This window comes from Mauremys reevesii, linkage group 4 (assembly GCF_016161935.1).
Source record: "Mauremys reevesii isolate NIE-2019 linkage group 4, ASM1616193v1, whole genome shotgun sequence".
Taxonomy (NCBI): Eukaryota; Metazoa; Chordata; order Testudines; family Geoemydidae; genus Mauremys; species Mauremys reevesii.
The window spans coordinates 150624747-150649535 of record NC_052626.1 but is presented as its reverse complement, the minus strand read 5'-3'; the positions used below and the strand labels follow the sequence as shown (position 1 = coordinate 150649535).

Here is a 24789-nt window from a genome sequence, read left to right as displayed (position 1 = left end):
GTAGGGGGAGGGTGCGTCTGGGTGGGGCCGGCCTGGGGAAACCGTCCAAGGAAGACAGATGATCCTGGCCAGGGATTCATGCTGCAAGGAGGCCCGGAGCCAGGCCAGCACTAGATCCTCGCTGACTTCAGGACCTCGGAAGCTGGAGAATGGCCGAGCCCTCGGCTCCGTGCTCCTGGCTGCTAGCTCGGCTCAGTGTCCTAGCAGCCACAGCACAAGCCGGGGTATTCGTGGGGGTCGGCTACAGTGAGGGACGGGCCGAGCAGCTCCTCCACCCCTCCCTAGAACGTGTAGGAGAAAAGCCAGGTGCTCGTGGTCTGCATGACCCCCGCTAGTGGGCTCATGCTGCCAGGACTGAAACAGCCTGGGAATTCAGAGCTGAAAATTTCCTAACTCAAAAAGTGATGCAGCCAACCTGGGGGAATTCACATCAGACCTTGTCCTACCCCAGAAAGAGAAACTGAGGCAGAACTAGAAGGGAACAGTAGCTTAGGTACAAGAGATCAGGTCTTGAGCAAACGTATGATGTGTGAGCAGAACAAAGTCTAGAACGGCAATAGATATTCTTGGTGTTTTAATAGGGCCAATTTCACAAAGCGGACAACACTTATGAGCCCAATGAGCAGGGAGGAAGAATTTCGTCAGGAAAAGGTGAATAAGTGGGAATTATTTAAGAACACCTCACTAGACACCCAAAAAGCCAGTCAAGGAAAAAGACTGTGCTGGTTAAAAAAAACCAACTTGGCTTATTAGTGGGGAAGTAAAAGCAGCTATAAAAATATAATATAACAAATGGAAGAAGGGGGACGTGATAGTAATGAATGTAAATCAGAAGTAAGGAATTGCAGAAAATTGATAAAGGAAGCCAAAGGGCGCAAGGAGAAATCGATGGCCAGCAGAGTTAAGGACAATAAGGAGCTTTTAAATATGTTAGGAACAAAAAGGATCCTGACAATGGTACTGGTCTGTGACTAGCTGGAAATGGTGCAGTTATCAATAATAGTGTAGAAGAGACTGAAGTGTGCATTAAATATTTCTCTTCTGTATGTGGGGCAAAAACAACTGCAGTTTCACTCGTCCCATTCCATCAGTAGCTGTGGTGGATGTTAAGCTGCTAAAATTCGCTATTTTTAAACCAACAACTCCAGCTAATTTCCATTCAGGAGTCTGAAAAGAGCTGGCTGAGATCACTGGACCATTAATGGTGATTTTCAGTAAGTCTTTGAGCCCTGGCCAAGTCCCAGAAGCCTGGAAGACGGCAAATGTGCAAATTTTGAAAAAGGGTCAATGGGATGAGGTGGGTAATTACAGGCCTCCAAGTCAGCTTGACATTTGTCCTGGCAAGATAATGGAGCAGCTGCGCTAGGACTCGATGAAGAAAGCATTAAAGGCGAGGAACGGACTAAACGCAAGTCACCAGGGGCTCGTGGCAAATAGATCCGGTCACACTCATTTGATGACCCTTTCTGCTGGGATGGCAAGTGTGATTGACCAAGGTCAGAGCACTGACACAACACACTTCGACCTCTGCCTTGGTACCATTAACCCCCTAGAACAATATACCCTGAACCTGGCCCACATGAAATGGCTGAAAACGCAACTGCAAACGGGGGATTGTTTGCAATGGGGGCCGCAGGGACCGGCTCTTGGCACTTAACAGCTTCTCAGGGACTGGAAGAAAACTAAATCACTGCTGGGGAATGTAGCAGCCCCGGCCCTGGGGGTGGGGAGGGGCGCGGAGAAGAGGTCCCTGGTACAGAGCCAGCGGGATGCTGGGGAAACGGGCACAAGCAGACACGGCGTGTTTGAATCCAGCTACACGTAAATGCGGGTCCCTGGGCGGGACGAGAGCCGGCCGCACTTCCCGGCTGGGGGGCTCTGCCCGGGGACGCAGGGACTCTCAGCGGGGGGGGGGGGGGGAGATAATCAGCGGAACAGGAGCTCCCAGTGCAACCCTGGGGCCGAAAGGGCTGTGCAAACGGGGGGTCTCACGGGGCAGCAGAGGGGATTTTCCCTCAGGATTTGGCCCCGGCGTGGGATCCCGGGGCCGGCTCTGGTGCCTGCAGCGCCAGGAGGACGTTGAGCCACTGGAGGGGTCAGAGAAGAGCCGCGGGGAGGAAGAAACGGCTCAGAAACCTGCCCTCGAGCGAGAGACTCCAGGAGCTCCAGCTGGTCGGCTCCGGGGCCACTGGGGCCCAGCCGGGCAGCACCTCCGTGGGGAGCAGATCGTCAGCCCCGGCTCGTTGCTCCCGCCAGGAAGGTTTGACGCGCCGCAGCGGCCGGACAATCCCGCCTGCAAAGAGGCTGCAAATATGGCCCAGGCAGAGCCGACGGGGATTCTCCAGCCTGGCAGCTCGGCCCAGCTGGGGGGTTCTCGGGTCGGGGCTCGGCCCAGACGATCCCTGCCCCCCCCCCCCCCCCCCAGAATCTATGAAACACAGGGGGGCTCACGGACGGATGGGGTTGCCAGTGCAGGGACAGTGTGCGCCCCCACTGCCCTCTGCCAGGGCTCCCGGTCTCCCAGCCAGAGCAGGATGGGCCCAGCAGAGGCAGCTGGCTCTGTCCCCGGGGGGTCTCCCATTTCCCCCTCACTGCCCCCCCAGGCACGTGGCCGGGTTCAAACACTCACGTGACGCTGAAACGCTGCCGAGTCCAGGGCAGGCCCCGGAAGAGCTAAGGGAAGGCTAATGGGGGAGGAGCCAGGACTCCTGGGTTCGCTCCCTGGCTCTGTGCACCCCCCTCCCCCCCCCCCACCCCGGCACAGACAAGGGAAATGACTCTGCCGGGTGTCCAGGGGGGCGGGGAAGGAATCCCTCCCAAGCTACCCCCAGCCCCAGCAACTCAATGCCACCCATTTCCCCTGGGGGGCGCCGGCTCCCACCCAGCCCAGGGCAGGGACTGGCTGGCTCAAGGGGTGCCAGTGGGACGGACACGGGACGAAACACTCACCATGTTTTCATCCTTTGTACAAACGTCCTTTTATTTTTTTTTCTGTTTTTTTCCCATTTTTATTAGAATTTTTTTTTAAATCTAAAATGAACAAAAAAGGCAAAAATTGGAAAAATAATTAAACCGAAGAAATAAAAAGGTCAAGAGGAGACAGATCAGGAGGGGCCCCTCCCCAGAGAGAAATGGGGGTGTAGGAATAGCCCCCCCCCAAGAGACGGGGTGGGTGTGGAAACTGGTCCCTCAGGAGAGATGAAGTTGTGGGGTGACCCACAGGATACTGGGGTGTCTGACTGGGTTGGGGTCCCCCCCAATATGTGGGATCCAGTTTGGGAGGGCAGATGCCCTGCCGCAGCCAGGCCGGGGCTGCAGGGGGAGGGGTCCCGATATTAAATAAGAGGCGGGGGACTGAAGCCTGGAGAAATCAGCTGTCGATTTGGGGGCGCTGCAGAGGGGGAGGGGTAACACGGAGCAGGAGGGAGACGGGGGCAGTGAGGTAACAGTCAGTTCAACCCAGAGCAGGGCTGGATTCTGGGCGGCCCCACGTTCAGCTCCCCAAGTGCCCCCAAACCCCCCAGCAGGGGAAGCCAGGGGGTGCCTCAGTCCGGGGGGGGTCACAGGAAGTAGTCGGCAACGGGCTTCTTGGAGGGGATCCCCCGGGTCTCCTGGGGGGCAGCTTCAAAGATGATAAATTCCTTCTGCAGGTGCTCGTCCAGCTCCAGGATGGCAGCCACATTCCCGCACCTAGTGTGTGTGTGTGTGGGGGGCGGGGGGTTACACATTGCTCAGCTGCTGCCCCTCACTCCCAAACCGCAGCCCCCTCCTAGCCCAGCCCAGCCCTGCCCCCCTCCACCTCAGGCAGTGCCCCTCACTCCCGACCGGCAGCCCCTGCCAGCCCAGCCCTGTCCCCCCAGCTCTGCCGGTGCCCCTCACTCCCGACCGGCAGCCCCTGCCAGCCCAGCCCTGTCCCCCCAGCTCTGCCGGTGCCCCTCACTCCCGACCGGCAGCCCCTGCCCCCCCAGCTCTGCCAGTGCCCCTCACTCCCGACCCGCAGCCCCTGCCAGCCCAGCCCTGCCCCCCCAGCTCTGCCAGTGCCCCTCACTCCCGACCCGCAGCCCCTGCCAGCCCAGCCCTGCCCCCGAGCTCTGCCGGTGCCCCTCACTCCCGACCCGCAGCCCCTGCTAGCCCAGCCCTGCCCCCGAGCTCTGCCGGTGCCCCTCACTCCCGACCCGCAGCCCCTGCTAGCCCAGCCCTGACCCCCCCCACCGGTGCCCCTCACTCCTGACCCACAGCCCCTGCCCCCCCAGCCCTGCCGGTGCCCCGCACTCCCCACCCGCAGCCCCTGCCCGCCCAGCCCTGCCAGTGCCCCTCACTCCCGACCCGCAGCCCCTGCTGGCCCAGCCCTGCCGGTGCCCCTCACTCCCGACCCGCAGCCCCTGCCGGCCCAGCCCTGCCGGTGCCCCTCACTCCCGACCCGCAGCCCCTGCCGGCCCAGCCCTGCCGGTGCCCCTCACTCCCGACCCGCAGCCCCTGCCGGCCCAGCCCTGCCGGTGCCCCTCACTCCCGACCCGCAGCCCCTGCCAGCCCAGCTCCCCCCCCGCCCTGCAGCCCCCGTGCGCTCACCGGTAGCAGTAGTTGGGGGCCGACCAGACCGTGAGCACGGTCTCGTTGAAGTGCCACTTGTACCCCTCCATGACCAGCTGGTGGGCGCGGCAGATCATGTCGATGTCGTTGGAGGCGTTGAACTGGGCAACCACGTCGCTGCCGAAGAGGTAGCCGGCGCCCCGCGGGCTCACGCCCCAGCCCGTCGTGTCTGGGGGGGGGGGACGGGGGGCAGCGGGGTGAGAGGCCAGCCCTGCCCCCACCCCTCAGCACATCCCTGGACCCACCCGCTCTCCCGCCATGCAGCCCATCCCCCGCCTCCTGCCCCCCATACCTTCGGGGTCAGACCAGAGCAGGTCACACATGGGCCCGTCGTGCGGCACCTCCTGCTTGCGATCGATCGTGCGGATCTGATCCAGCGTCTGGATGGACGGGGAGAGGCCCCCGTGGACGCAGAAGATCTGCAGGGTTGGGGGGAGAGGTTAGGAACCAAGGAGTCCTGGCCCCAGCCCCCGCCCCCCGGCCCGGCCCGGCGCACCTTGCCGTCGATGATGGCCGACAGGCTGAGGTAGTCGAAGATCTCGGTGCAGTAGCGCCAGACGGTGACGGAGCCGTACTTGCGCAGACACTCGTCGTAGAAGCCGTACACCTGCGTGATCTGCCGGCTCTCGTGGTTGCCCCGGATCAGGGTGATGCGGTCGGGGTAGCGCACCTGGGGCAGGGGAGGGGTTAGCAGGGGCCCAGAGACCTGGCTAGTGGGGGCTGGGCAGTGGCAGAGGGGCTCATGGGGCGGTTGGGGGGGGTCTCACCTTGAGCGCCAGCAGCAGCAGGAAGGTCTCCACGCTGTAGAAGCCCCGATCCACGAAGTCACCCATAAAGAGGTAATTGGTCTCTGGGACGTCACCTCCGACCTGCAGGGGGAGAGGGGCTGACGGGAGAGGGAGGGGGCAGCGGGGGCGGGCGACGGGACAGGAAGGGGCAGCGCCGAGGGGTGGGGCTAACGGGACAATCTGGGAGCAGCGCGGGACGGGGGGCAGCGCGGGACGGGGGGCAGCGCGGGGGCAGGGGACGGGACAGGAAGGGGGCAGCGCAGGATGGCGTGGGGATGGGATGGGGGCAGCGCGGGGTGGGGGCAGCGGGGCGGGGAGTGGGACGGGGGCAGCGCAGGGGTGGGGCGGGACGGGACAGGGGCGGCGCGGGAGGCGGCGCGGAGGGGACAGCGGGACGGGGGCAGCGCGGATGGGGCGGAGGGCAGGGGACGGGACGGGGGCGGCGCGGGGGGGCGGCGCGCGGCGCGGGACGGGGGGCGCGCGGCGCGGGACGGGGGCGGCGCGGCGCGGGACGGGGGCGGCGCGCGGCGCGGACGGGGGGGCGGCGCGCGGCGCGGACGGGGCGGCGCGGGGTCTCCACTCACCCTGAACAGCTCCTTGAGGTCGTAGAACTGGCCGTGGATGTCCCCGCAGACCTGGGGAGGAGGGAGACGTTAGGGGCGCTGGGACCCAGGCCCGCCCCCCCGGGCCCCACACACCGTCACGGGGGAGTCCACGCGCTGCACGTTTCTCTCCACCACCAGGATCTCCCTGCGCCGAGGGGGAGACGCGTCAGCAGCGGCAGCCGAGGCGGCCCCCGCCCCGGTGCCCCCGCCCCCGAGCGGCGCTCACCGGGCCCGGGCGCACAGCGCCTTCACCTCGCTCTCCCGGATGAGCTCGCAGCGCCGCAGCTGCTCGATCTGCCGGTCCAGGTCGCTGATCTCGGCCATGGCTGCGGGGACAGCGCGGGTCAGCGGGGGCCACGCGCCGCCCCCGCCGGCCCCCGCTCCGCTCCTCCCACCCCGCTCCCGCCCCCGCACCTGGGGCTCCGTCCCCGGCTCCGAGCGCGGCTCCCCCGCCCCGCCCGGCGACAGCGTCACTTCCCCGCCGGAAAGCGAGACCCGGGGGCTGGATAGGAAGTGACGTCACAACCAAGGGTCATGCGAGGGACCGGAAACTGCACTAGCCGGAAATGACGGACGAACAGAACAATAGCGGCTCGCGGACAGGCGGGAAATGACATCACCGAGGAGGGCCGGCACCGGTGAGGGCAGCCGGAAATTACGTCATCACTCCCGTCCCTTCCGCTAAGCCCCCCTGACAACGCCGCGTCCCGCCCCCCGCGGGGAGCTCCCGGTGCCTCAGTTTCCCCGCCCGCCTCGGGGGGGGGGGGGGGCTGCGGGGCCTGGCCCAGCTACGTCATCGCGCAGAACCGAACCCCTGGCCCCAGGCCCCGCCCCCCGGCCCCGCCCCCCGGGTCACTCCCCCCCCCCCACTGACGTTCCTAGACTCCGGGCCTGGTGGTGTCTCGGAGGCCCGCCCCGGCCCTGCCCCGCCCAGGCTCCGCCCCCTGGCAGGGCCCGGCGCTATCCAGCCCCGGGGCCGCGCAGCCAGCGCGGCCCCCCCCCCGAGCCCCCCGCTTCCTGGGGCCTGGTCCCCGCCCCAGGGCCTGGTCCCCGCCCTTCCTCCCCTGCGCCCCGCCCCGCGCCCCCACCGAGCCCCTCCCGGGGCCTGGACCCCGCCCCTTCCTCCCCACTGCTCCCCGCCCGCGCCCTCCCAGGGCCTGTTCCTTGCCCTGTCCTGTTCCCCCACTGACCCCTCCCTACCTGTTGCCTGGGCCCTGCCCCTTCTTCCCCTGCTCCCGCCCCGGGCCCCACCGAGCCCCTAGCCCCCTCCCAGGGCCTGCTCCCGCCCCGCCCTGGGCCCCTGCTCCCGCCCCGGGCCCCCACCGAGCCCCTAGCCCCCTCCCAGGGCCTGCTCCCGCCCCGCCCTGGGCCCCCACCGAGCCCCTAGCCCCCTCCCAGGGCCTGCTCATCGCCCGCCCCTGCCCCGGGCCCCCACCGAGCCCCTAGCCCCCTCCCAGGGCCTGCTCCCCGCCCCGCCCTGGGCCCCCTGCTCCCCGCCCCGGGCCCCCACCTCGGGCTCCTCCGAACACACCCAGCCCCCAGGGCCTGGTGCCAGCCCGCTGCTCTTCTCCGGACCCTCCCCAAATCTGCCCAGCCCTCCTGCAGCGCGGAGCCGAGCGGAGGAATCCCTGCTCGGGTCTGGCTCCCGCCACCCGTTAGCGCAGCCCAGAGTCCCGTTGGCTGTTGTTGCAGCAGCGTCACACCGTTGCCTCATATTTAGCTTGTGGGCCCCGAGCTCCTGCCTGGCCGGTCTCTTCCCAGCCTGCGCGGTGCCACTGATTGGTCCTGCCTAGTGCAGCACTTGGCATGTGTCTTTGTTCAACTTCCTCCTGTTGGCCTCAGAGCATTTCTCCAATTTGTGCAGCTCAGCTGGAATTAAGAGCCTGTCCTCCGAAGCAGTTACACCCCCCCCCCCCAGTCTGGTATCAGCTGCAGACCTAATAAGCTGCTTTCGCTGCCAGTCGCTGATGAAGATATTGAGCAGAGCCGGGCCCTGCCGAACCCCACTCGTTCTCCCTTTCCAGCAGCTTGGGCCCCATGAGCACGGTTCTCCGGCCAGTTAGGCCCCCAGCTTAGAGGAGCCCCTCGGTTCGCTGGGAGAAGGCGGAGGGGAGGCCTAACAGAGTGATGGGAAGGGGCAGGTTTAGAAGAGAAAATCACAACAGAACAAGTTACAAATCCCAGAGAAAAGTGAGCTGCCTGCAAGGCCCCAGGGCCTGCCCAGGCGCTACCGGAGGAGCTGGCTGAGCCTCCGGCGCTTCGCTCGGCTCTGGGAGACGGGGAGATTGCGGAAGCCTGGAACAGGGCAAACATGGTGCCCAGCTCTAGAAAGGGAAATAAAACCAGCCCAGTGCGTGTAACTCCTGGGCCAGGGCCGCTCCTGGAGCAAGCCAGGAAGGGGATCGGCTGCAGAGCCGTGGGAGGTGGGGAGGGGACAGGGAATGGCCGGCATGGCCGGGTAAAGCCCAAATCGCGTCACGCCCAGCGGCCAGGTCGCTGCGCTTGGCTACCGAGCCTCGTGGCTACGGGAGCCGCGCTGCAGGTGGGACACCCAGGCCTCGAAACCTCCCCCCTTCCACTAGCATTCGCTACGCTGAACTCATGGGGCTGGGGTGCTGGTGGGGGGTTGGGGTGTGGGAGGGCTCAGGGTTGGGGTGCAGGAGGGGGTTGGGGTGTGGGAGGGCTCAGGTTTGGGGTGCAGGAGGGGGCTGGGTGTGGGAGGGCTCAGGTTTGGGGTGCAGGAGGGGGCTGGGTGTGGGGGTGCAGGTTTGGGGTGCAGGAGGGCTCAGGTTTGGGGTGCAGGAGGGGGTTGGGTGCGGGAGGGCTCAGGGCTGGGGTGCAGGAGGCGGTTGGGTGCAGGAGGGGTTGGGGTGTGGGAGGTGCAGGAGGGGGCTCGGAGTGCGGGAGGCTCAGGGCTGGGGCTCAGGAGGGGTTGGAGTGCGGGAGGGGGCTCAGGTTTGGGGTGCAGGAGGGGTTGGGTGCGGGAGGGGGCTCAGGTTGGGGTGCAGGAGGGGCTTGGGTGCAGGAGGGGGCTCAGGAGGGCTCAGGGTTGGGGTGCAGGAGGGGGTTGGGTGTGGGAGGGGGCTCAGGCTGGGGTGCAGGGGGGCTGGAGTGCGGGAGGGCTCAGGGCTGGGGCTCAGGAGGGGTTGGGGTGCAGGAGGGCTCAGGTTTGGGGTGCAGGAGGGGGCTCAGGGTTGGGGTGCAGGAGGGGTTGGGGTGTGGGAGGGCTCAGGTTTGGGGTGCAGGAGGGGGTTGGGTGCGGGAGGGGGCTCAGGGCTGGGGTGCAGGAGGGGATGCAGGAGGGGTTGGGTGCAGGAGGGCTCAGGGTTGGGGGTGCAGGAGGGGGTTGGGTGCGGGAGGGGCTCAGGGTTGGGGTGCGGGAGGGGTTGGGTGCAGGAGGGCTCAGGGCTGGGGTGCAGGAGGGGGCTCGGGTGCGGGAGGGGCTCAGGGCTGGGGTGCAGGAGGGGCTCGGGTGCGGGAGGGGCTCAGGGCTGGGGCGCAGGAGGGGTTGGGTGTGGGAGGGGGCTCAGGGCTGGGGTGCAGGAGGGGCTCGGGTGCGGAGGGGCTCAGGGTTGGGGTGCAGGAGGGGTTGGGTGCGGGAGGGGGCTCAGGGTTGTGGTGCGGGAGGGGGCTCAGGGTTGGGGGTGCAGGCGGGGGGTTGGGTGTGGGAGGGGGCTCAGGGTTGGGGTGCAGGAGGGGGGTTGGGTGCGGGAAGGGGCTCAGGGTTGGGGGTGCAGGAGGGGGCTCAGGGTTGGGGTGTGGGAGGGGGGTGTGGTGTGGGAGGGGGCTCAGGGCTCCCTCCCTGCCCTGGCTCCACACGGCTCCTGCAAGCGGCCGCCCTTTCCGGCCCCTCGACAGCTGGGCCGGGGTCCCCATGCGCTGCCCCCGCCCACAGACATTGGCCCCACTGCTCCCATTGGTCACAGTTCCCAGCCAATGGGAGCTGTGGAGCCGGCGCTGGGGGTGGGGCAGCACCGTGGGGGGCTGGGGTTGGCAGGGAGTCTGTCTTAGCCCCACTGATTGGACTGACCAGCCCAGAGCCGCCCCCGCCCCGTTTCTGTTCGGCATTTCGGTCAAAAACCGGCCCCCTGGCAGCCAGGGCTCAGGGTGTCTGTGGGTTTGGCCTGGGGCCCGGCCCCACCACTGTGTGTGTGTGGGGGGGGGGTCGCAGCAGGGCCGGGGGGGCAGCCCCAGACTGGGGGTGGCAGGGGGGCCCCAGCTCAGTGTGTGTGTGTGGGGACAGCAGGGGGCCGGCTCGTGGCTTGGGGTGAGGTGTCAGGGGGCTGGCCCCAGCTCGGGGCGGCAGGGCCGGCCCCAGCTCCATGCGCAGGGCTGGGGGTGGGTGCAGGGCCCACCCACACTTGTCACCTCGGAGCCCCTGAAATTAGATGTTGAGCTGGGGGCGCACCTGCGACCCCCCCCCCCATCATGGGCTCCCCCCATAGCCATCTCCAGCAGGGGTGTCCCCCCTCCCCCCATGGAAGCTCACAGCCGGGGGCTCTGTTTAAATAGTTTCCTCTTTATTGTAGGATCGGGGGGTCACCCCTGCCCCCACCCCGGGGTGGGGGCCAGCAGCTCGGTCGGGGGGTGCACGCCTGGAGTGTCGTCTGTCACCAGAAGGGGGAGCACAAGCGGAGACACGCACAGCACGGGAAGGGGGGCCCGGACTCCTGGGTTCTTCACGCTCTTCTGCAGGCCAGGAGCCGCAGGCCGGGGCAGGCAGCGGGGGCTGGCGGGGACCCCACATTTAGTAGGCGTGGTTGGAGACGAAGAGGGACTCGCTGGCAGCGGCTCCGCCCTGGCCACTTGGGGTGTATTTCCCCTGGCAGGCGAGGCTGTTAGCCTGGGGAGGGGAGAGATCAGTACCTCACCCTGCCCGTGCCAGCCAGCCCCTTCTGCCCCAACCCAGCCGCCAGCCCCCGATCCAGCCCCCCGGATCCAGCCCCCCCTGCCCTGTGCCGGCCAGCCCCACCCCTGCCGGATCCAGCCCCCTTCCGAGCCCCCAACCCCTGCCCCTGTGCCAGCCAGCCCCGCCGGATCCAGCCCCCACCCCTGCCGGATCCAGCCCCCTTCCGAGCCCCCAACCCCTGCCCCTGTGCTGGCCCGTCCCCTGCCGGATCCAGCCCCCTTCTGAGCCCCCAACCCCTGTGCCGCCAGCCCCGCCGGATCCAGCCCCCCCCCCTGCCCCTGTGCCGGCCAGCCCCCCACCCCCTGCCGGATCCAGCCGCCCCCTTCCGAGCCCCCCAACCCCCTGCCCCTGTGCCGGATCCAGCCCCTATTCCCGGAGCCCCGCCCGAGGGGGGCCGGGGGCGGGGACGTACCAGGGCCCGTTTGACGTACTCCTCCTGGGCGGCCTTGGCGTTCTCCTTCTTGCCGGCCCAGGCCCGGAGGGCGGAGGCCTGCAGGGCGCGGCCGTAGGAGAAGGTGAGGGCCCAGGGCTTGTGCAGGGGGCACCGGTTGATGGCGTTGAGGTTCAGCGAAGCCTCCTCCTCGCTCTGCCCGCCGGACAGGAAGGTGATGCCTGGGGGGGCGGGGGGGTCAGAAGGGGGCAGCTGGGCCCCGGGCCTCCTGAGCCACCTCTGGGCCGGAGGACCCCCGACCTCCTGAGCCACCTCTGGGCCGGAGGACCCACCGACCCCGGGACCTCCTGAGCCACCTCTGGGCCGGAGGGGACCCACCGACCCCGGGACCTCCTGAGCCACCTCTGGGCCGGAGGGGACCCACCGACCCCCGGGACCTCCTGAGCCACCTCTGGGCCGGAGGGGACCCACCGACCCCCGGGACCTCCTGAGCCACCTCTGGGCCGGAGGGGACCCACCGACCCCCGGGACCTCCTGAGCCACCTCTGGGCCGGAGGGGACCCACCGACCCCGGGACCTCCTGAGCCACCTCTGGGCCGGAGGACCCACTGACCCGGGACCTCCTGAGCCACCTCTGGGCCGGAGGGGACCCACCGACCCCCGACCTCCTGAGCCACCTCTGGGCCGGAGGGGACCCACCGACCCCGGGACCTCCTGAGCCACCTCTGGGCCGGAGGGGACCCACCGACCCCGGGACCTCCTGAGCCACCTCTGGGCCGGAGGGGACCCACCGACCCCCCCCCCAGTGGCTCTGGCTGAATCTGACACCCCCCACGTCCTTTTCCTTCCCCAGGCCGAGGCTGCGGCGAGTTTGCCAGGGCTCCGGGGTGGCCGGGGCGGGGCCCCCAGGGAACGGGCTCACCCGCCAGCAGGGAGGCGCCCCAGGGAGCCGGCCAGGCACCGCTGGCGCACTGCGCGCAGGGCGGTGACGGTCGCCATGGCGATCTCCTCAGCGCTGTATTTCTTGGGGCAGGCGTGGCCGGGCGTCACCATGTTGGGTTTCAGCAGCGTCCCCTCCAGGTAGACGTGGTGGTCGCTCAGCGCCTTGTACACGGCCGCCAGCACCTGGGGGCGGGGCCAGAGATGGGGTGGGGCCAGCCAGGGGAGGCTCCGCCCCTCCAGCACACCTGGCCCCCCATGATCCTGCCCCCCCCCCCGGCCCCGCCCCGGAGCCCCTCTCACCTTCTCGGTGACGTACTGGCAGCGCTTCAGGTCATGGTCCCCATCGGGCAGGATTTCCGGCTCCACAATGGGCACGATGCCGTTCTGGGGGGGCAGACACAGGGGGTGGGGTCAGAGCCCCCAGACACAGCAGCTCAGCCCCCCCGGGGGAGCCGGGCCTGCAGCACCCACCTGCTGGCAGATGCTGGCGTAGCGCGCCAGGACGTTGGCGTTCTCCAGGATGGCCAGCGGGGAGGGCGTGTGCTCCGAGATCTTCAGCACGCTGCGCCACTTGGCAAAGTCGGCCCCGTCCTTCTTGTACTGGGCACAGCGCTCGGCCAGGCCGTCCAGCCCTGGGGGGGGACAGAGCGTGAGCCGGGGGCCGGGCCCGCCCCCCCCCCCGCGGGCACCGCCCACCTCACTCACCCTGCGTGGTGGTCTCCCCGTTCGTCCCGGCCAGGGGCACGACGCCTTTGTCCACCTGCAGGGCAGAGGGGCGGGTCCATTCAGTCACCGGCTCCAGCCCAGAGACCCCTAACCCAGCCCCCTCCCTCCCCGCAGCATCAGACACAGCCTCCCACTCTCCTCCCTGGCCAGCCCCCGTCCCAGACCATCATCCCAACCGACCCTGCCCTGCCCCCCCCTCCCTGCCACTCAGCCTCTCCCCTGCAGTCCCGCCGGCCCCCCGCCCACTCTCACCTTGATGCCCACCACGCCGCCCTTGTCCTTGATGACCTTGGTGAAGGGGTGGCCGTCGTCGGCCTTCTGGTACATGGTCTCATGGAAGAGGATGACGCCGCCGATGCAGGGATTGACCCGCTGGTCGGCCGTGAACAGCAGCTGGCGATAGAAGCGCCGGTTCTCCTCCGTGTTCTCCGCGCCGATGGAGCTCAGCCGCTTGGCGATGCTGCCTGGGGGCGGGGGGGTGTCAGCTGGGGCCCCTCCCTCCCGAGCCCTAACTCCCTCCCGCCAGCCCTGCCGGTGCCCCTCACTCCCGACCCGCAGCCCCTGCCAGCCCAGCCCTGCCAGTGCCCCTCACTCCCAACCCGCAGCCCCTGCCAGCCCAGCCCTGCCAGTGCCCCTCACTCCCCACCCGCAGCCCCTGCCAGCCCAGCCCTGCCCCCCCCAGCACTGCAAGTGCCCCTCACTGCCGACCCACAGCCCCTGCCAGCCCAGCCTGTGCCCCTCACTCCCGACCCGCAGCCCCTGCCAGCCCAGCCCGGCCCCGCCCAGCTCTGCCAGTGCCCCTCACTGCCGACCCGCAGCCCCTGCCAGCCCAGCCCTGCCCCCCCAGCTCTGCAAGTGCCCCTCACTGCCGACCCACAGCCCCTGCCAGCCCAGCCCTGCCGGTGCCCCTCACTCCCGACCCGCAGCCCCTGCCAGCCCAGCCCTGCCAGTGCCCCTCACTCCCAACCCGCAGCCCCTGCCAGCCCAGCCCTGCCCCCCCCAGCTCTGCAAGTGCCCCTCACTCCCCACCCGCAGCCCCCTGCCAACACAGCCCTGCCCCCCCAGCTCTGCAAGTGCCCCTCACTGCCGACCCACAGCCCCTGCCAGCCCAGCCCGTGCCCCTCACTCCCGACCCGCAGCCCCTGCCAGCACAGCCCTGCCCCCCCCAGCTCTGCCAGTGCCCCTCACTGCCGACCCGCAGCCCCTGCCCGGCCAGCCCTGCCCCCCCAGGTCTGCACGTGCCCCGGACTGCCGACCCCCAGGCCCGGCCAGCCCAGCGCGTGCCCCTCACTCCCGACCGCAGCCCCTGCCAGCACAGCCCTGCCCCCAGCTCTGCCAGTGCCCCTCACTGCCGACCCGCAGCCCCTGCCAGCCCAGCCCTGCCCCCCCAGCACTGCAAGTGCCCCTCACTCCCGACCCGCAGCCCCTGCCAACACAGCCCTGCCGGTGCCCCTCACTCCCGACCCGCAGCCCCTGCCAACACAGCCCTGCCCCCCCAGCTCTGCAAGTGCCCCTCACTGCCGACCCACAGCCCCTGCCGGTGCCCCTCACTCCCGACCCGCAGCCCCTGCCCCCCCCCAGCCCTGCCGGTGCCCCTCGCTCCTTCTCCACTGCCCCCTTACCGGTGGACTCATCGGCGGCGAGGATGCCCTTGCCAGGGGCCACGATGCGGTGGGCGATGTCCGAAAGCTCCTTCTTCTGCTCCGGGGTGAGGGCCGGGTACTGGTGAGGCATCGTGACTGACTGCGGGGAGAGACGGGCCGCGAAGGGTTAACCCCGCCCAGACAGACGGACGTGCCGGCCTGAGGCTCCCGCATGGCAGCCCTGCCACGCTGGGGGAGAAAGGGGACCCAGGCGTCCGAGTAGGGCTCCCCCCATGCTCCCAGCCCCTGGGGGAGGGACCCAGGCCCTGCAGTTCACAGCCTCCGGGGGGCAGTGGGGGGGGAAGTGGGACCCAGGCGCCTGGGGTCCCCAGGCCGGGGGCACCCGGGTCAGCAGCGGGGCACTGCTGGCTCCTAGGGGGCGCCCCCGCGCGCATTCCAGAGATGCCGCAAACCACCTTGTGGCTCTGACCTTGGGGTGGGGGGGCATCGCCCGGGCCCCAGAACCCTGCAGCGGGGACTGAGGCCCAGGTCTCTTCGAGAGCAGGGGAACGATGGGAACCTCGCGGGGTGGCGGGGGATCCAGGCCCCCCCGTGCAGCTCACCCAGAGAAAGCAGCATGGAAATGAGGGGCGCTTCAGGCCCCAGGGCTCGTGGGACCCAGGGTCCCCTTCTTCAGCCACGTGGGGGGTCAGCCCCCCACCCCCTGGGGAATCCCTACCCCGATACCTGCCTCACCCAGAGCTCCCCTCCCGTCTCTCTGTGCCCGCAGGCGGCTCCTTGCCCTCCACTCTGCTCCCCTGCCCCGGGCGCCTCCCGTCTCCCCACTCTGCGCCCCGCCCTCCAGCGCCCCCGGCAACTCCCGTCCCCACCCTGCGCCCCAGCGGCTCCCGCCCCACTCTGCACCCCAGGGGCTCTGCCCCGGCGGCTCCCCGCCCCCACTCTGCACCCCAGGGGCTCCTGCCTCCCCACTCTGCACCCCTGCCCCCGGCAACTCCCGTCCCCACTCTGCACCCCAGGGGCTCCCGCCTCCCCACTCTGCACCCCTGCCCCGGCAACTCCCTGTCCCCACTCTGCACCCCAGGGGCTCCTGCCTCCCCACTCTGCACCCCGCCCCCGGCAACTCCCCGTCCCCACTCTGCACCCCAGGGGCTCCCTGCCTCCCCACTCTGCACCCCTGCCCCCGGCAACTCCCTGTCCCCACTCTGCACCCCAGGGGCTCCCACCTCCCACCCTGCGCCCCCGCCCCGGCAACTCCCCGTCCTCCCACCCCCGGCGGCTCCCCGCCCCCCACTCTGCGCCCCCGGCTGCTCCCAGCCCCGCTCACCTCTCGCGGCGCGGGCAGGGTGTGACTGGGGGCGGTTTCGAACGCTCACAGTCTCCGAGTTCCGAAATGGAACGTCATAGAACCGCGGGCGGAAACGGGGAAGGGGCGGGGCCAAGAGCTTAAAGGGCCACAGCCTCCTAAATACGGGGTGCGGGGGGTCAGGAGACACCCTCGGCTCCCCTAAACTGCCCCCTGCCCCAGCACCCCATCTCCCCTCCCCCCGGCCCCAGCACCCCATCTCCCCTCCCCCATCTCCCCTGCCCCAAGCATCCTCTCTGCCCCCCCCTTCTGAAATCCCCATTGACTCACCCCGGGCGGTGTGTGTGTGTGTCTGGGGAAATTTCCCCCAGGGAAAAATGCTGATTCACCCCCCACTCATCCTGCCCCGCCCGGGGAAAGGGGCGACACCGAGGGGAGGGGCAGGGTGGGAGGATGCAGTGCATTCTGGGAGGGGGGCAGGGCCTATGGGGGAACAGTGCATTTGTGGGGTAAAGGAGTCCGGGGGACTGAGGCAGATTTGGGAGTGTGGAAGCCAAAGCACAGTCCCTGCAGCGGCTGGAACCAGCCCCCCCAAATCCCTACTCCCAATGCTCCCCCAATTCCCTCCTTCCCATAGACACCCCCAGCCACTCCCCCAAATCCCCCCTCAAAATCTCTGCCCCAGCTGGGGTGTGGGGTTTTCTGCACCCCCGTCCGGTCTGGGGGTTACACAGGAGGCTCTGAGGGGGGGGATCACTGGGTACCCTCCTCCCTGCCATGCACGCCCCTTCCCTGCCTCTACCCCCCCATTTCTGCTTTCAGCTCTGACCTTTCTCCAGACACCAGATCCCCTCCTCCCCCCCCCCCCCACTCATGTGTCCCCTCTGAAGGGCAAGGAGCTATTTTTGGGTCCCCCGATGGGGGGGGAGTTAACCCTCCTGGTGCCAGGATGCCGCCTGGCTGTGGGGTCAGTAGTACGACCTGGGACCTGCCTGAGGCTTGAAACCCGAGGGCCAGGGGGGCTCCCCGTGCCCAGCTGGGCAGTACCAGGCCGGTGTCAATCTACGCGGGCAAAGCGGCAGCCCCCTCGTGACAAGCTCACTCTGGGTGCAGGGAGCCCCAGCGCGGGGGGGGACCCCTGGGCTGCTCCCCCAGGCCAAGAACCCTCAACTGCAGCTGCAGGCCGGGGGGGAGGGGGGAGACAGGCCCTGAGTGGCTGGGGCACAAAGGAGCCAGTGGGGTGAGGAGAACACAGGAATGTGGGGCGGGGGGACAGCCCAGGCCTGGGGGTGGGGGCTCCTTGGCCAAGGCTGGGACTCGGGGTGGGTGTCAGGTGGCATCTGAGGAGGGGAGAGGAGGCTGCAGAAATGACAGATGATCCGACCTCAACCCTGACTGCAGCCCCTGCCAGCCCAGCCCTGCCCCCCAGCTCTGCCAGTGCCCCTCACTCCCGACCCGCAGCCCCTGCCAGCCCAGCCCTGCCCCCCAGCTCTGCCAGTGCCCCTCACTCCCGACCCGCAACCCCTGCCAGCCCAGCCCTGTCCCCCAGCTCTGCCGGTGCCCCTCACTCCCGACCCGCAGCCCCTGCCAGCCCAGCCCTGCCCCCCAGCTCTGCCGGTGCCCCTCACTCCCGACCCGCAGCCCCTGCCAGCCCAGCCCTGCCACCCAGCTCTGCTGGTGCCCCTCACTCCCGACCCGCAGCCCCTGCCAGCCCAGCCCTGCCGGTGCCCCTCACTCCCGACCCGCAGCCCCTGCCAGCCCAGCCCTGCCGGTGCCCCTCACTCCCGACCCGCAGCCCCTGCCAGCCCAGCCCTGCCGGTGCCCCTCACTCCCGACCAGCAGCCCCTGCCAGCCAAGCCAGGGCTGGGGGAGGGGATTTCTCGGCTTCTGGTGATTACGGTGGAACTGCTCAGTCATCTGGGGGGGGGGGCAGGAGGGGGTCTTGTGCTGCTCAGCACGTACCAGTGGGGAAGGGGGGCTGGGTGCCCAATCTGGGCCTCCCAAATCCCTTCCCCATCACCATGGTGGGCCCCCGCACAGCTCAGGGTGGCAGCCTGCAGCTGGGAGGCGCCTTGGGACCTGATGCCCGGGAGCCCCCCCACCCCGCACCTGATCCCCTGAGAGTCCCCGCACATTCCACCCAGGGCACAGCTGCGGCCTTAGAAATGTCATTCCCCGTCACCGTCCCCATCCTGAATCCCTCCTCCCGCTATTACACCCCTCCCGTGCTGCTCTGGCCCGTGTCCCTTACCCCATCCCCCCACCTCAGCCTCCCTACTGCATCCCCTCCCCACAACACCCCCAGTGTCCAATCACCCCAGCCCACCCCAGAGTCCCCAATAACCCCTGACACCTCCCAGTGCCCAATCACCCCAGCCCACCCCAGAGTCCCCAATAACCCCTGACACCCCCAGTGCCCAATCACCCCAGCCCACCCCAGAGTCCCCAATAACCCCAGACACCCCAGTGCCCAATCACCCCGACACCCCCAGTGCCCAATCACCCCAGCCCACCCCAGAGTCCCCAATAACCCCAACACCCCCAGTGCCCAATCACCCCAACACCCCCAGTGCCCAATCACCCCAACACCCCCAGTGCCCAATCACCCCAGCCAACCTCAGAGTCCCCAATAACTCCCCAGACACCCCCAGTGCCCAATCACCCCAGCCCACCCCAGTGCCCAATCACCCCCAGACACCCCAGTGCCCAATCACCCCAGCCCACCTCAGAGTCCCCAATAACCCCCAGACACCCCCAGTGCCCAATCACCCCAACACCCCCAGTGCCCAATCACCCCCAGACACCCCCAGTGCCCAATCACCCCAGCCCACCCGAGTCCCCAATAACCCCAATCACCCCCAGCCTCCCAACCAGCCCTCCCCAGTCCCACATAAACTCCCCTCCCTACCCGAACCAGTCCCCCCGCAGACACGCCCTTGCTCCCCATCGCTCTCACCGGAAGCGGGAGTCTGGCAGGAGTCTCTGGTGGCACACGGCAGCTCCAGGCGGTGCTGGGTGACTGGGGGGCCGAGGGGCCGTGGGGCTATAACAGGCGGGGGGGCGGGGTAACCTTTTCCCTGACCCCTGGCCTTTTGCTGAGGCGGCTAAAAATACCCCAGCCCGGGAATGTGAAACGGCCGGGCACTCGTAGCTGAGTCATGGGGGGGACCCAGCAGCCAGCGCCCCCACCTCTTGCAGCCCCCCGGACACCCCCCTTCCCCTGCCAACACTGATCCCCCCGACCCTGAACCCTGCAGCCCCCCAATGTCTGAGTCCTCTGCACCCCCCAAAACCCAGGCCCCCCTGCTCCCTTTCCCAAGGTTTATTTCCCTCCTTTGGGGAGGCAACTGGACCTTGTCTTTGCCCCCCTAAATTCACAACTCCTGGTGCCCCCTGCTGGCCCCAGGGCTGCCCCCCCCCAGCACTGGCTCCTGGGAAACTGATGGGTGGTTGGGGTCCCCCCCCAATAACAGCAGGAGCCACCTGGCAGGGGACTGGGACCCTGGAGAAGTGGGGCCAATGATGAGGGGGATCAGAAGGGGGAGAGGGAGCCAGTGGGGCTGGGAGTGAAGCCCCCCCTCCATGTCCCCCCAACCCCCACTCAGCCCCCTGCTCCCTTCCCTCCTATTGACCCCTGTCCTCTCCCCATGGCTGGGGGCAGAACTTGGGGTCACCCCCAGAACAAATGAGCCCCAGGGCAGGCCCCAGCTGGGTCTCCATGGAAACCTTCTAGACCCCAGCTGCCCCCCCGGCTGGGATCCAGGTTACCCTGGTGACGCTCTAGACCCCAGCTGCCCCCCCCCCAGCTGGGATCCAAGTTACCCTGGTGACGCTCTAGACCCCAGCTGCCCCCCCGGCTGGGATCCAGGTTACCCTGGTGACGCTCTAGACCCCAGCTGCCCCCCCGCTGGGATCCCAGTTACCCTGGTGACGCTCTAGACCCCAGCTGCCCCCCCCGGCTGGGATCCAGGTTACCCTGGTGACGCTCTAGACCCCAGCTGCCCCCCCGGCTGGGATCCAGGTTACCCTGGTGACGCTCTAGACCCCAGCTGCCCCCCCGCTGGGATCCCAGTTACCCTGGTGACGCTCTAGACCCCCGCGGCCCCCCCCGGCTGGGATCCAGGTTACCCTGGTGATGCTCTAGACCCCAGCTGGCCCATGACCAAGTTCTGGGATACCATGGCGATGCTCTAACCCCCCCCCCCCCCCAAGGCGCGGAGTTCAGGCAAAGTCGTCACCGGGAGCTTTAATGTAGCAGGAACAGAGGGCGCATCACACACGTGGGGGCCATTCGGGCCGGGATCCAGACCTCGGTCCTCCAGTCAGAACCAGGATCCGGCCCCCCTACATTAATTGATGTGCAAACAGCATCTGCATGAAATGCACCATGGGGGCGGGGCGGGGGTCATGACCCAGAAGTAACAATGGTTAAAGTCAAAGGGTCAAAGAGCCAGAGGAGGCCCAAGGGCCAACAACCGGGGGCTGAAAGGTCAGAGGCTACGAGTTCAAAGGTCACATTCATTGTAGTGAGAGTCAAAGGTGAATGAGACACAGTCTGCTTCAAGGAGCCAGGGGTCAAAGGCCGAAGTACACAGGCAAGGGGCCAAGGGTCAAAGTTCAACACTCTGTAACTAAGTGGCCAACCCACAACAAATCAAAAGGTCAAAGTTCAAGGAGCAAATGAAGGGTTAAAGTTCATCAACGGAAGGGTCAAATTGCAACTGTGCAAGGTTCGGGGGACCAGGAGGTCACAGCTGGCCACCCTGGGGTCAGATTTCCGGGCTCGTGGTGCTCAGTCAGCCTCCCTGGTTCGGAGTTCAGAGGTCACAGGGCTCAGTCAGCCACCCCGGGGTCAGAGTTCAGGGGTCACGGGGTCAGCTGGCTGGCCTGGGGTCACAGTTCAAGGGTTGTGGGGTCAGCCTGCTGCCCAAGATCGAAGTTCAGGGGTCGCGGGGCTCAGCTGGCTTCCTTGGGGCTCTGGGGTTCGAGGATCTGGACGTGGGTGAAGGGGAAGTGCCCGCTGCGCCCATTCAGCTGCCCCTCCCACTGCCCATTGATGTTCATCTTCGTCACCGTGATGATGTCACCCACCTGGGGGTCAGAGAGCAAAGGTCACTGAGTCCAATTTCTCTCCAGAGCAGCCCTAGTCACCCCTACTGCCCCTATCTCCCGACACCTGGGTCCCCAGAATCAAAGACTAATTTCCCCCCTGCCCCCAAACACCTGGGTCCCCGAGGGTGCAAGGTCAATTCTCCCTCCCTTGCCTTGATCCCCCTGAATCAGGGACTAATTCTGCCCACCTCCAGCTGGACGCAGGGTCCCTGGGATCCATTCCCCCAGAATGCCCGGACCCCTCGGGATCCTGAGGGCCGATTCCCTCATATACTTGGGGCCCCGGAATCCAGGTCCTGTCACCCCCAGACTCCTGGGTCCCCCGCACACTCACCTCGAAAGCCAGCGCCGTCTTGTCGTAGGCATTGGGTACCCGCCGCTGTACCGCCCTGGCCAGCACCGGGCCATTGCGGGGGGTGGGCAGGGGCACCGGGGGGCCGCCTACACTTGGGTGGGCATAGGGCCCCAGCAGGACGCCGGCTTGGGGGCGCCAGGGCTGGACATAGGGCACCGGGATCATGCCCACCCGCCCGTCGACCCGCTGGGCCGTCCACCACTGCTCCTCCGGCTTGCCCAGCACCCGGAGCGGATCCCCCTTGCGGAAGGGCAGGTCCTCCTGGTCATTGCCGCCGAAGTCGTAGAGAGCCTGCACCCACTCGCAGGGCTGGGCGGGGCCGGCAGGCAGTGCCACCGGGTCCCCTCCCCCCTCAGCGGGAGGCGGTGGGGCCGGGCCGGGCAACGCAGGGCCCCGGCACACAGGCACCACCAGCGTGGTGGTGTCCAGATAATGCACCCGGTAGAAATCCAGCAGTGCTGGGAGTCCCTCGAACTCCTGATCCCCGATCTTCAGCCGGCCCGGCAGGCTGTTAATGATGTAGTGAGATACCTGGGGGAGTTGGGGGGCCAGGGAGAGATGGGGGTGGAGACAGGGACAGACAAACAGCGTTACACATTGGACATTCACCAGCACCCCCCCCCCCCGCCTTCCCCCCTGGACTTCTGGGTTCTTCCTGGATCTAGGGTGATTTCCTCCCCCCCAAAACCCATGGGCTCCCCCGTTAATGCCCCTCCTGCCCGCCACGTTGTCCCTTCCTCTCCTGCCATCCCCAGATGCCTTCCCCTCACTGGCTTCGGGGCCGGTTCCCCCTCCCTCCCTCCCCAGCCCCCCTCACCTTGGCGTTCTCGCTGACCGAGAGGACGTAGTCGCCGGGGCAGGTGGAGCTGTCTCTCACCAGGAAGGTGCCAGGCCGGTGACCCTGGAGACAGGCCGCAGCCTGCTGGCGGCTCAGCGACCCCATGTACCACTCGTTGGAGTCCCCGAAAGAAGACATGGCTCTGGGGAGGTAGCGGGGACTTCCCCTTCACGGGCACCCCCCAATTCCAATGCAGCCCCCTCAAATCCACAGGTGAGCCCTCATATTTAAGAGGAATCCCCCAGCCCCCCAAATCTCCTGGGCATATAGCTCCCAAATTAACAGAGCCCCCTGAATTCCACTGCAAGGAACCAGCCCCTTCTCTCTCCCAAACCCTCTCCCTTTGTTGGCAAGCAGCACCCCTCAAACTATTCCGGTGCCCCCTAGAGCCCTTCCCCCAAATGCAGCCACCAGAGGAGCACCCCTAAATTATGTCCCACCCCAATGCAGACCTCCCACATAATGCCAACCCTGGAGCATTCCCAAATTCTGCGCCATGAGCCCCTGTCCTCCAATGAACTGCTCCTGTGTGCCCCTAAAATCCCTCCCCAGCACCCCGAAATTCCTGAGCACCTTCTAAATCCCTCCCCAGGCACCCGCTGCCCCCTGCAGTCCCCCCAAGTCCTGTGTACCCCAAATCCCTCCCCAGTGCAGCCCACCAGTGCCGAGCACCCCCAAACCCTATCCCCTCCCGGAATGCAGCCCCTCCCGCCTGTGCACCCAAACTGTGCTCCCTCCCCTCCTCTGCACCCCAAATCCTGCTCCCTCCCCGAACGCAGCCCCTCCCGTCCTGTGCACCCCAAATCCCTCCCCAATGCAGCCCCTCCCGCCTGTGCACCCCCAACTGTGCTCCCTCCCCTCCTCTGCACCCCAAATCCTGCTCCCTCCCCGAACGCAGCCCCTCCCGCCCGTGCCCCCCACAGCCCCCCCCAACGCAGCCCCTCCCGCCTGTGCACCCCAAATCCCTCCCCAATGCAGCCCCTCCCGTCTGTGCACCCCAAATCCCTCCCCAATGCAGCCCCTCCCGCCTGTGCACCCAAACTGTGCTCCCTCCCCGATGCCGCCCACCAAGGCCGTGCACCCCCAAACCCTGGCCCCTCCCCCAGCGCACCCCCCTCCGCCGGGGCTTGGCTCCGCTGGCACCGGCCGCTGCCCCTCCCCCCAATCCGCCTCCTCCAGCCCCAGCCCGGTCACCGCGGCAACATGGCGAGGGGAAGTGACGCGCCGGCCCCGGCGGCCGCCATGGCGGGTGCTGGCAGGAGGGGCCGGCGGCCATCTTGGGGGTGGGCAGGACGCCTGGGTTCTCTCCGGGGGGGTCTCGGAGCCCGGACTCCTGGGTTCTCTCCGGGGGTGGATGGGTGGGGGGAGTCTCGGAGCCCGGACTCCTGGGTTCTCGCCGGGTGTCTCGGCGCCCGGACTCCTGGGTTCTCTCCGGGGGTGTTTGGGTGGGGGGTGTCTCGGAGCCCGGACTCCTGGGTTCTCTCCGGGGTGGGTGGGGCGTCTCGGAGCCCGGATTCCTGGTTCTCCGGGGATGGGTGGGGAGTCTCAGAACCCGGACTCCTGGGTTCTCTCCGGGGTGGGGAGTCTCAGAGCCCGGACTCGTGGGTTCTCTCCGGGGGTGGGTGGGGCGTCTCAGGCCCGGACTCCTGGGTTCTCTCCGGGGTCTCAGAGCCCGGACTCCTGGGTTCTCTCCGGGGTCTCGGAGCCCGGACTCCTGGGTTCTCTCCGGGGTGGGGGTGGGGGTGGGAGTCTCGAGCCCGGACTCCTGGGTTCTCTCCGGGGTCTCGGAGCCCGGACTCCTGGGTTCTCTCCGGGGTGGGGAGTCTCAGCCCGGACTCCTGGGTTCTCTCCGGGGTCTCGGAGCCCGGACTCCTGGGTTCTCTCCGGGGGTGGGGGGAGTCTCGGAGCCCGGACTCCTGGGTTCGCTCGGGGTGGGGGGTGTCTCTGGGCCCGGACTCCTGGGGTCGCTCCGGGGGTGGGTGGGGGGAGTCTCGGAGCCCGGACTCCTGGGTTCTCTCCGGGGGGTCTCGGAGCCCGGACTCCTGGGTTCTCTCCGGGGGTGGGTGAGGGAGTCTCGGAGCCCGGACTCCTGGGTTCTCTCCGGTGGGGGAGGGGGGTCTCGGAGCCCGGACTCCTGGGTTCTCTCGGGGGGGAGGGGGGTCTCGGAGCCCGGACTCCTGGGTTCTCTCGGGGGGGGGAGCGGGGTCTCGGAGCCCGTACTCCTGTCCCCTCCGGGCCCGGGGGGGGGTCTCTCCAGTTCCTGCCTGAGCCCGGGCTGGGTGATGTTGCACTAACACCAGTTGAGTTTTGTGCCTGGGTTTAGATTCAGCGCTGTGGGATGAACGATGCCAGTAACCCCGGATGGACCCGATAGCGCTTCACGGATCCCATCCAGCCTGGGACTGGCCCGCGCCCGCCGTGCGGGATCCAGCAGCGACCCGGCTGCCCCGGACTGCACCGTCACCACCCACCCACAGCTGAGCGGCAATAAACCGGCACGTCGGTAACAACTACAGAAATACACGTCGCCAGCCTCGGGAGAGCGGGATTCGCACCTGGAGGGACAATACGGCTGGTCATTTGTAAGCATTTTTTTCAATTTTTATCAATTTAAAGTGTCAGTTGC

The 24789-nt window shown here is 68.0% G+C and overlaps 3 protein-coding genes across 3 annotated transcripts; all 3 read right to left on the bottom strand.

Annotated features, from left to right (window-relative positions):
• Positions 1-2961: 2961 nt before the first annotated feature.
• PPP4C (protein phosphatase 4 catalytic subunit) lies at positions 2962-6539 on the bottom strand. Its single transcript, XM_039538834.1, has 9 exons — positions 6398-6539; positions 6210-6309; positions 6077-6128; positions 5963-6013; positions 5358-5459; positions 5087-5260; positions 4883-5009; positions 4570-4759; positions 2962-3690 (listed from the first exon to the last, which is right to left on the bottom strand). Exons 2-9 carry the CDS (start codon positions 6305-6307, stop codon positions 3561-3563), a joined length of 924 nt encoding a protein of 307 aa, XP_039394768.1. The 5' UTR covers positions 6308-6309; positions 6398-6539; the 3' UTR covers positions 2962-3560.
• A 3943-nt stretch (positions 6540-10482) lies between these two features.
• On the bottom strand, positions 10483-18953 carry ALDOA (aldolase, fructose-bisphosphate A). The gene is made up of 9 exons (XM_039538962.1): positions 18815-18953; positions 14574-14694; positions 13204-13415; positions 12931-12985; positions 12697-12857; positions 12526-12609; positions 12256-12408; positions 11305-11535; positions 10483-10826 (listed from the first exon to the last, which is right to left on the bottom strand). The coding sequence occupies exons 2-9, from the start codon at positions 14683-14685 to the stop codon at positions 10731-10733; spliced, it is 1104 nt and encodes a 367-aa protein (XP_039394896.1). The 5' UTR covers positions 14686-14694; positions 18815-18953; the 3' UTR covers positions 10483-10730.
• Positions 18954-20089: 1136 nt separating this feature from the next.
• LOC120402850 (crk-like protein) lies at positions 20090-22757 on the bottom strand. Its single transcript, XM_039533299.1, has 3 exons — positions 22143-22757; positions 21305-21856; positions 20090-20949 (listed from the first exon to the last, which is right to left on the bottom strand). Exons 1-3 carry the CDS (start codon positions 22299-22301, stop codon positions 20815-20817), a joined length of 846 nt encoding a protein of 281 aa, XP_039389233.1. The 5' UTR covers positions 22302-22757; the 3' UTR covers positions 20090-20814.
• Between the last annotated feature and the right edge of the window lie 2032 nt (positions 22758-24789).

Excerpts from the sequence above, each read along its gene's own strand:
- PPP4C (XM_039538834.1), bottom strand. The coding sequence starts at position 6,307 with ATGGCCGAGATCAGCGACCTGGACCGGCAGATCGAGCAGCTGCGGCGC. Across the intron at positions 5,261-5,357 it reads TGCTGCTGCTGGCGCTCAAG|GTGCGCTACCCCGACCGCAT; the intron begins GTGAGACCCCCC and ends CCCCTGCCCCAG. Across the intron at positions 3,691-4,569 it reads GCCCCCAACTACTGCTACCG|GTGCGGGAATGTGGCTGCCA; the intron begins GTGAGCGCACGG and ends CACACACACTAG.
- ALDOA (XM_039538962.1), bottom strand. The coding sequence starts at position 14,685 with ATGCCTCACCAGTACCCGGCCCTCACCCCGGAGCAGAAGAAGGAGCTT. Across the intron at positions 12,610-12,696 it reads ACGCCAGCATCTGCCAGCAG|AACGGCATCGTGCCCATTGT; the intron begins GTGGGTGCTGCA and ends CTGCCCCCCCAG. Across the intron at positions 10,827-11,304 it reads AGTACGTCAAACGGGCCCTG|GCTAACAGCCTCGCCTGCCA; the intron begins GTACGTCCCCGC and ends TCCCCTCCCCAG.
- LOC120402850 (XM_039533299.1), bottom strand. The coding sequence starts at position 22,301 with ATGTCTTCTTTCGGGGACTCCAACGAGTGGTACATGGGGTCGCTGAGC. Across the intron at positions 21,857-22,142 it reads CGGTCAGCGAGAACGCCAAG|GTATCTCACTACATCATTAA; the intron begins GTGAGGGGGGCT and ends CAACTCCCCCAG. Across the intron at positions 20,950-21,304 it reads AGACGGCGCTGGCTTTCGAG|GTGGGTGACATCATCACGGT; the intron begins GTGAGTGTGCGG and ends TCTGACCCCCAG.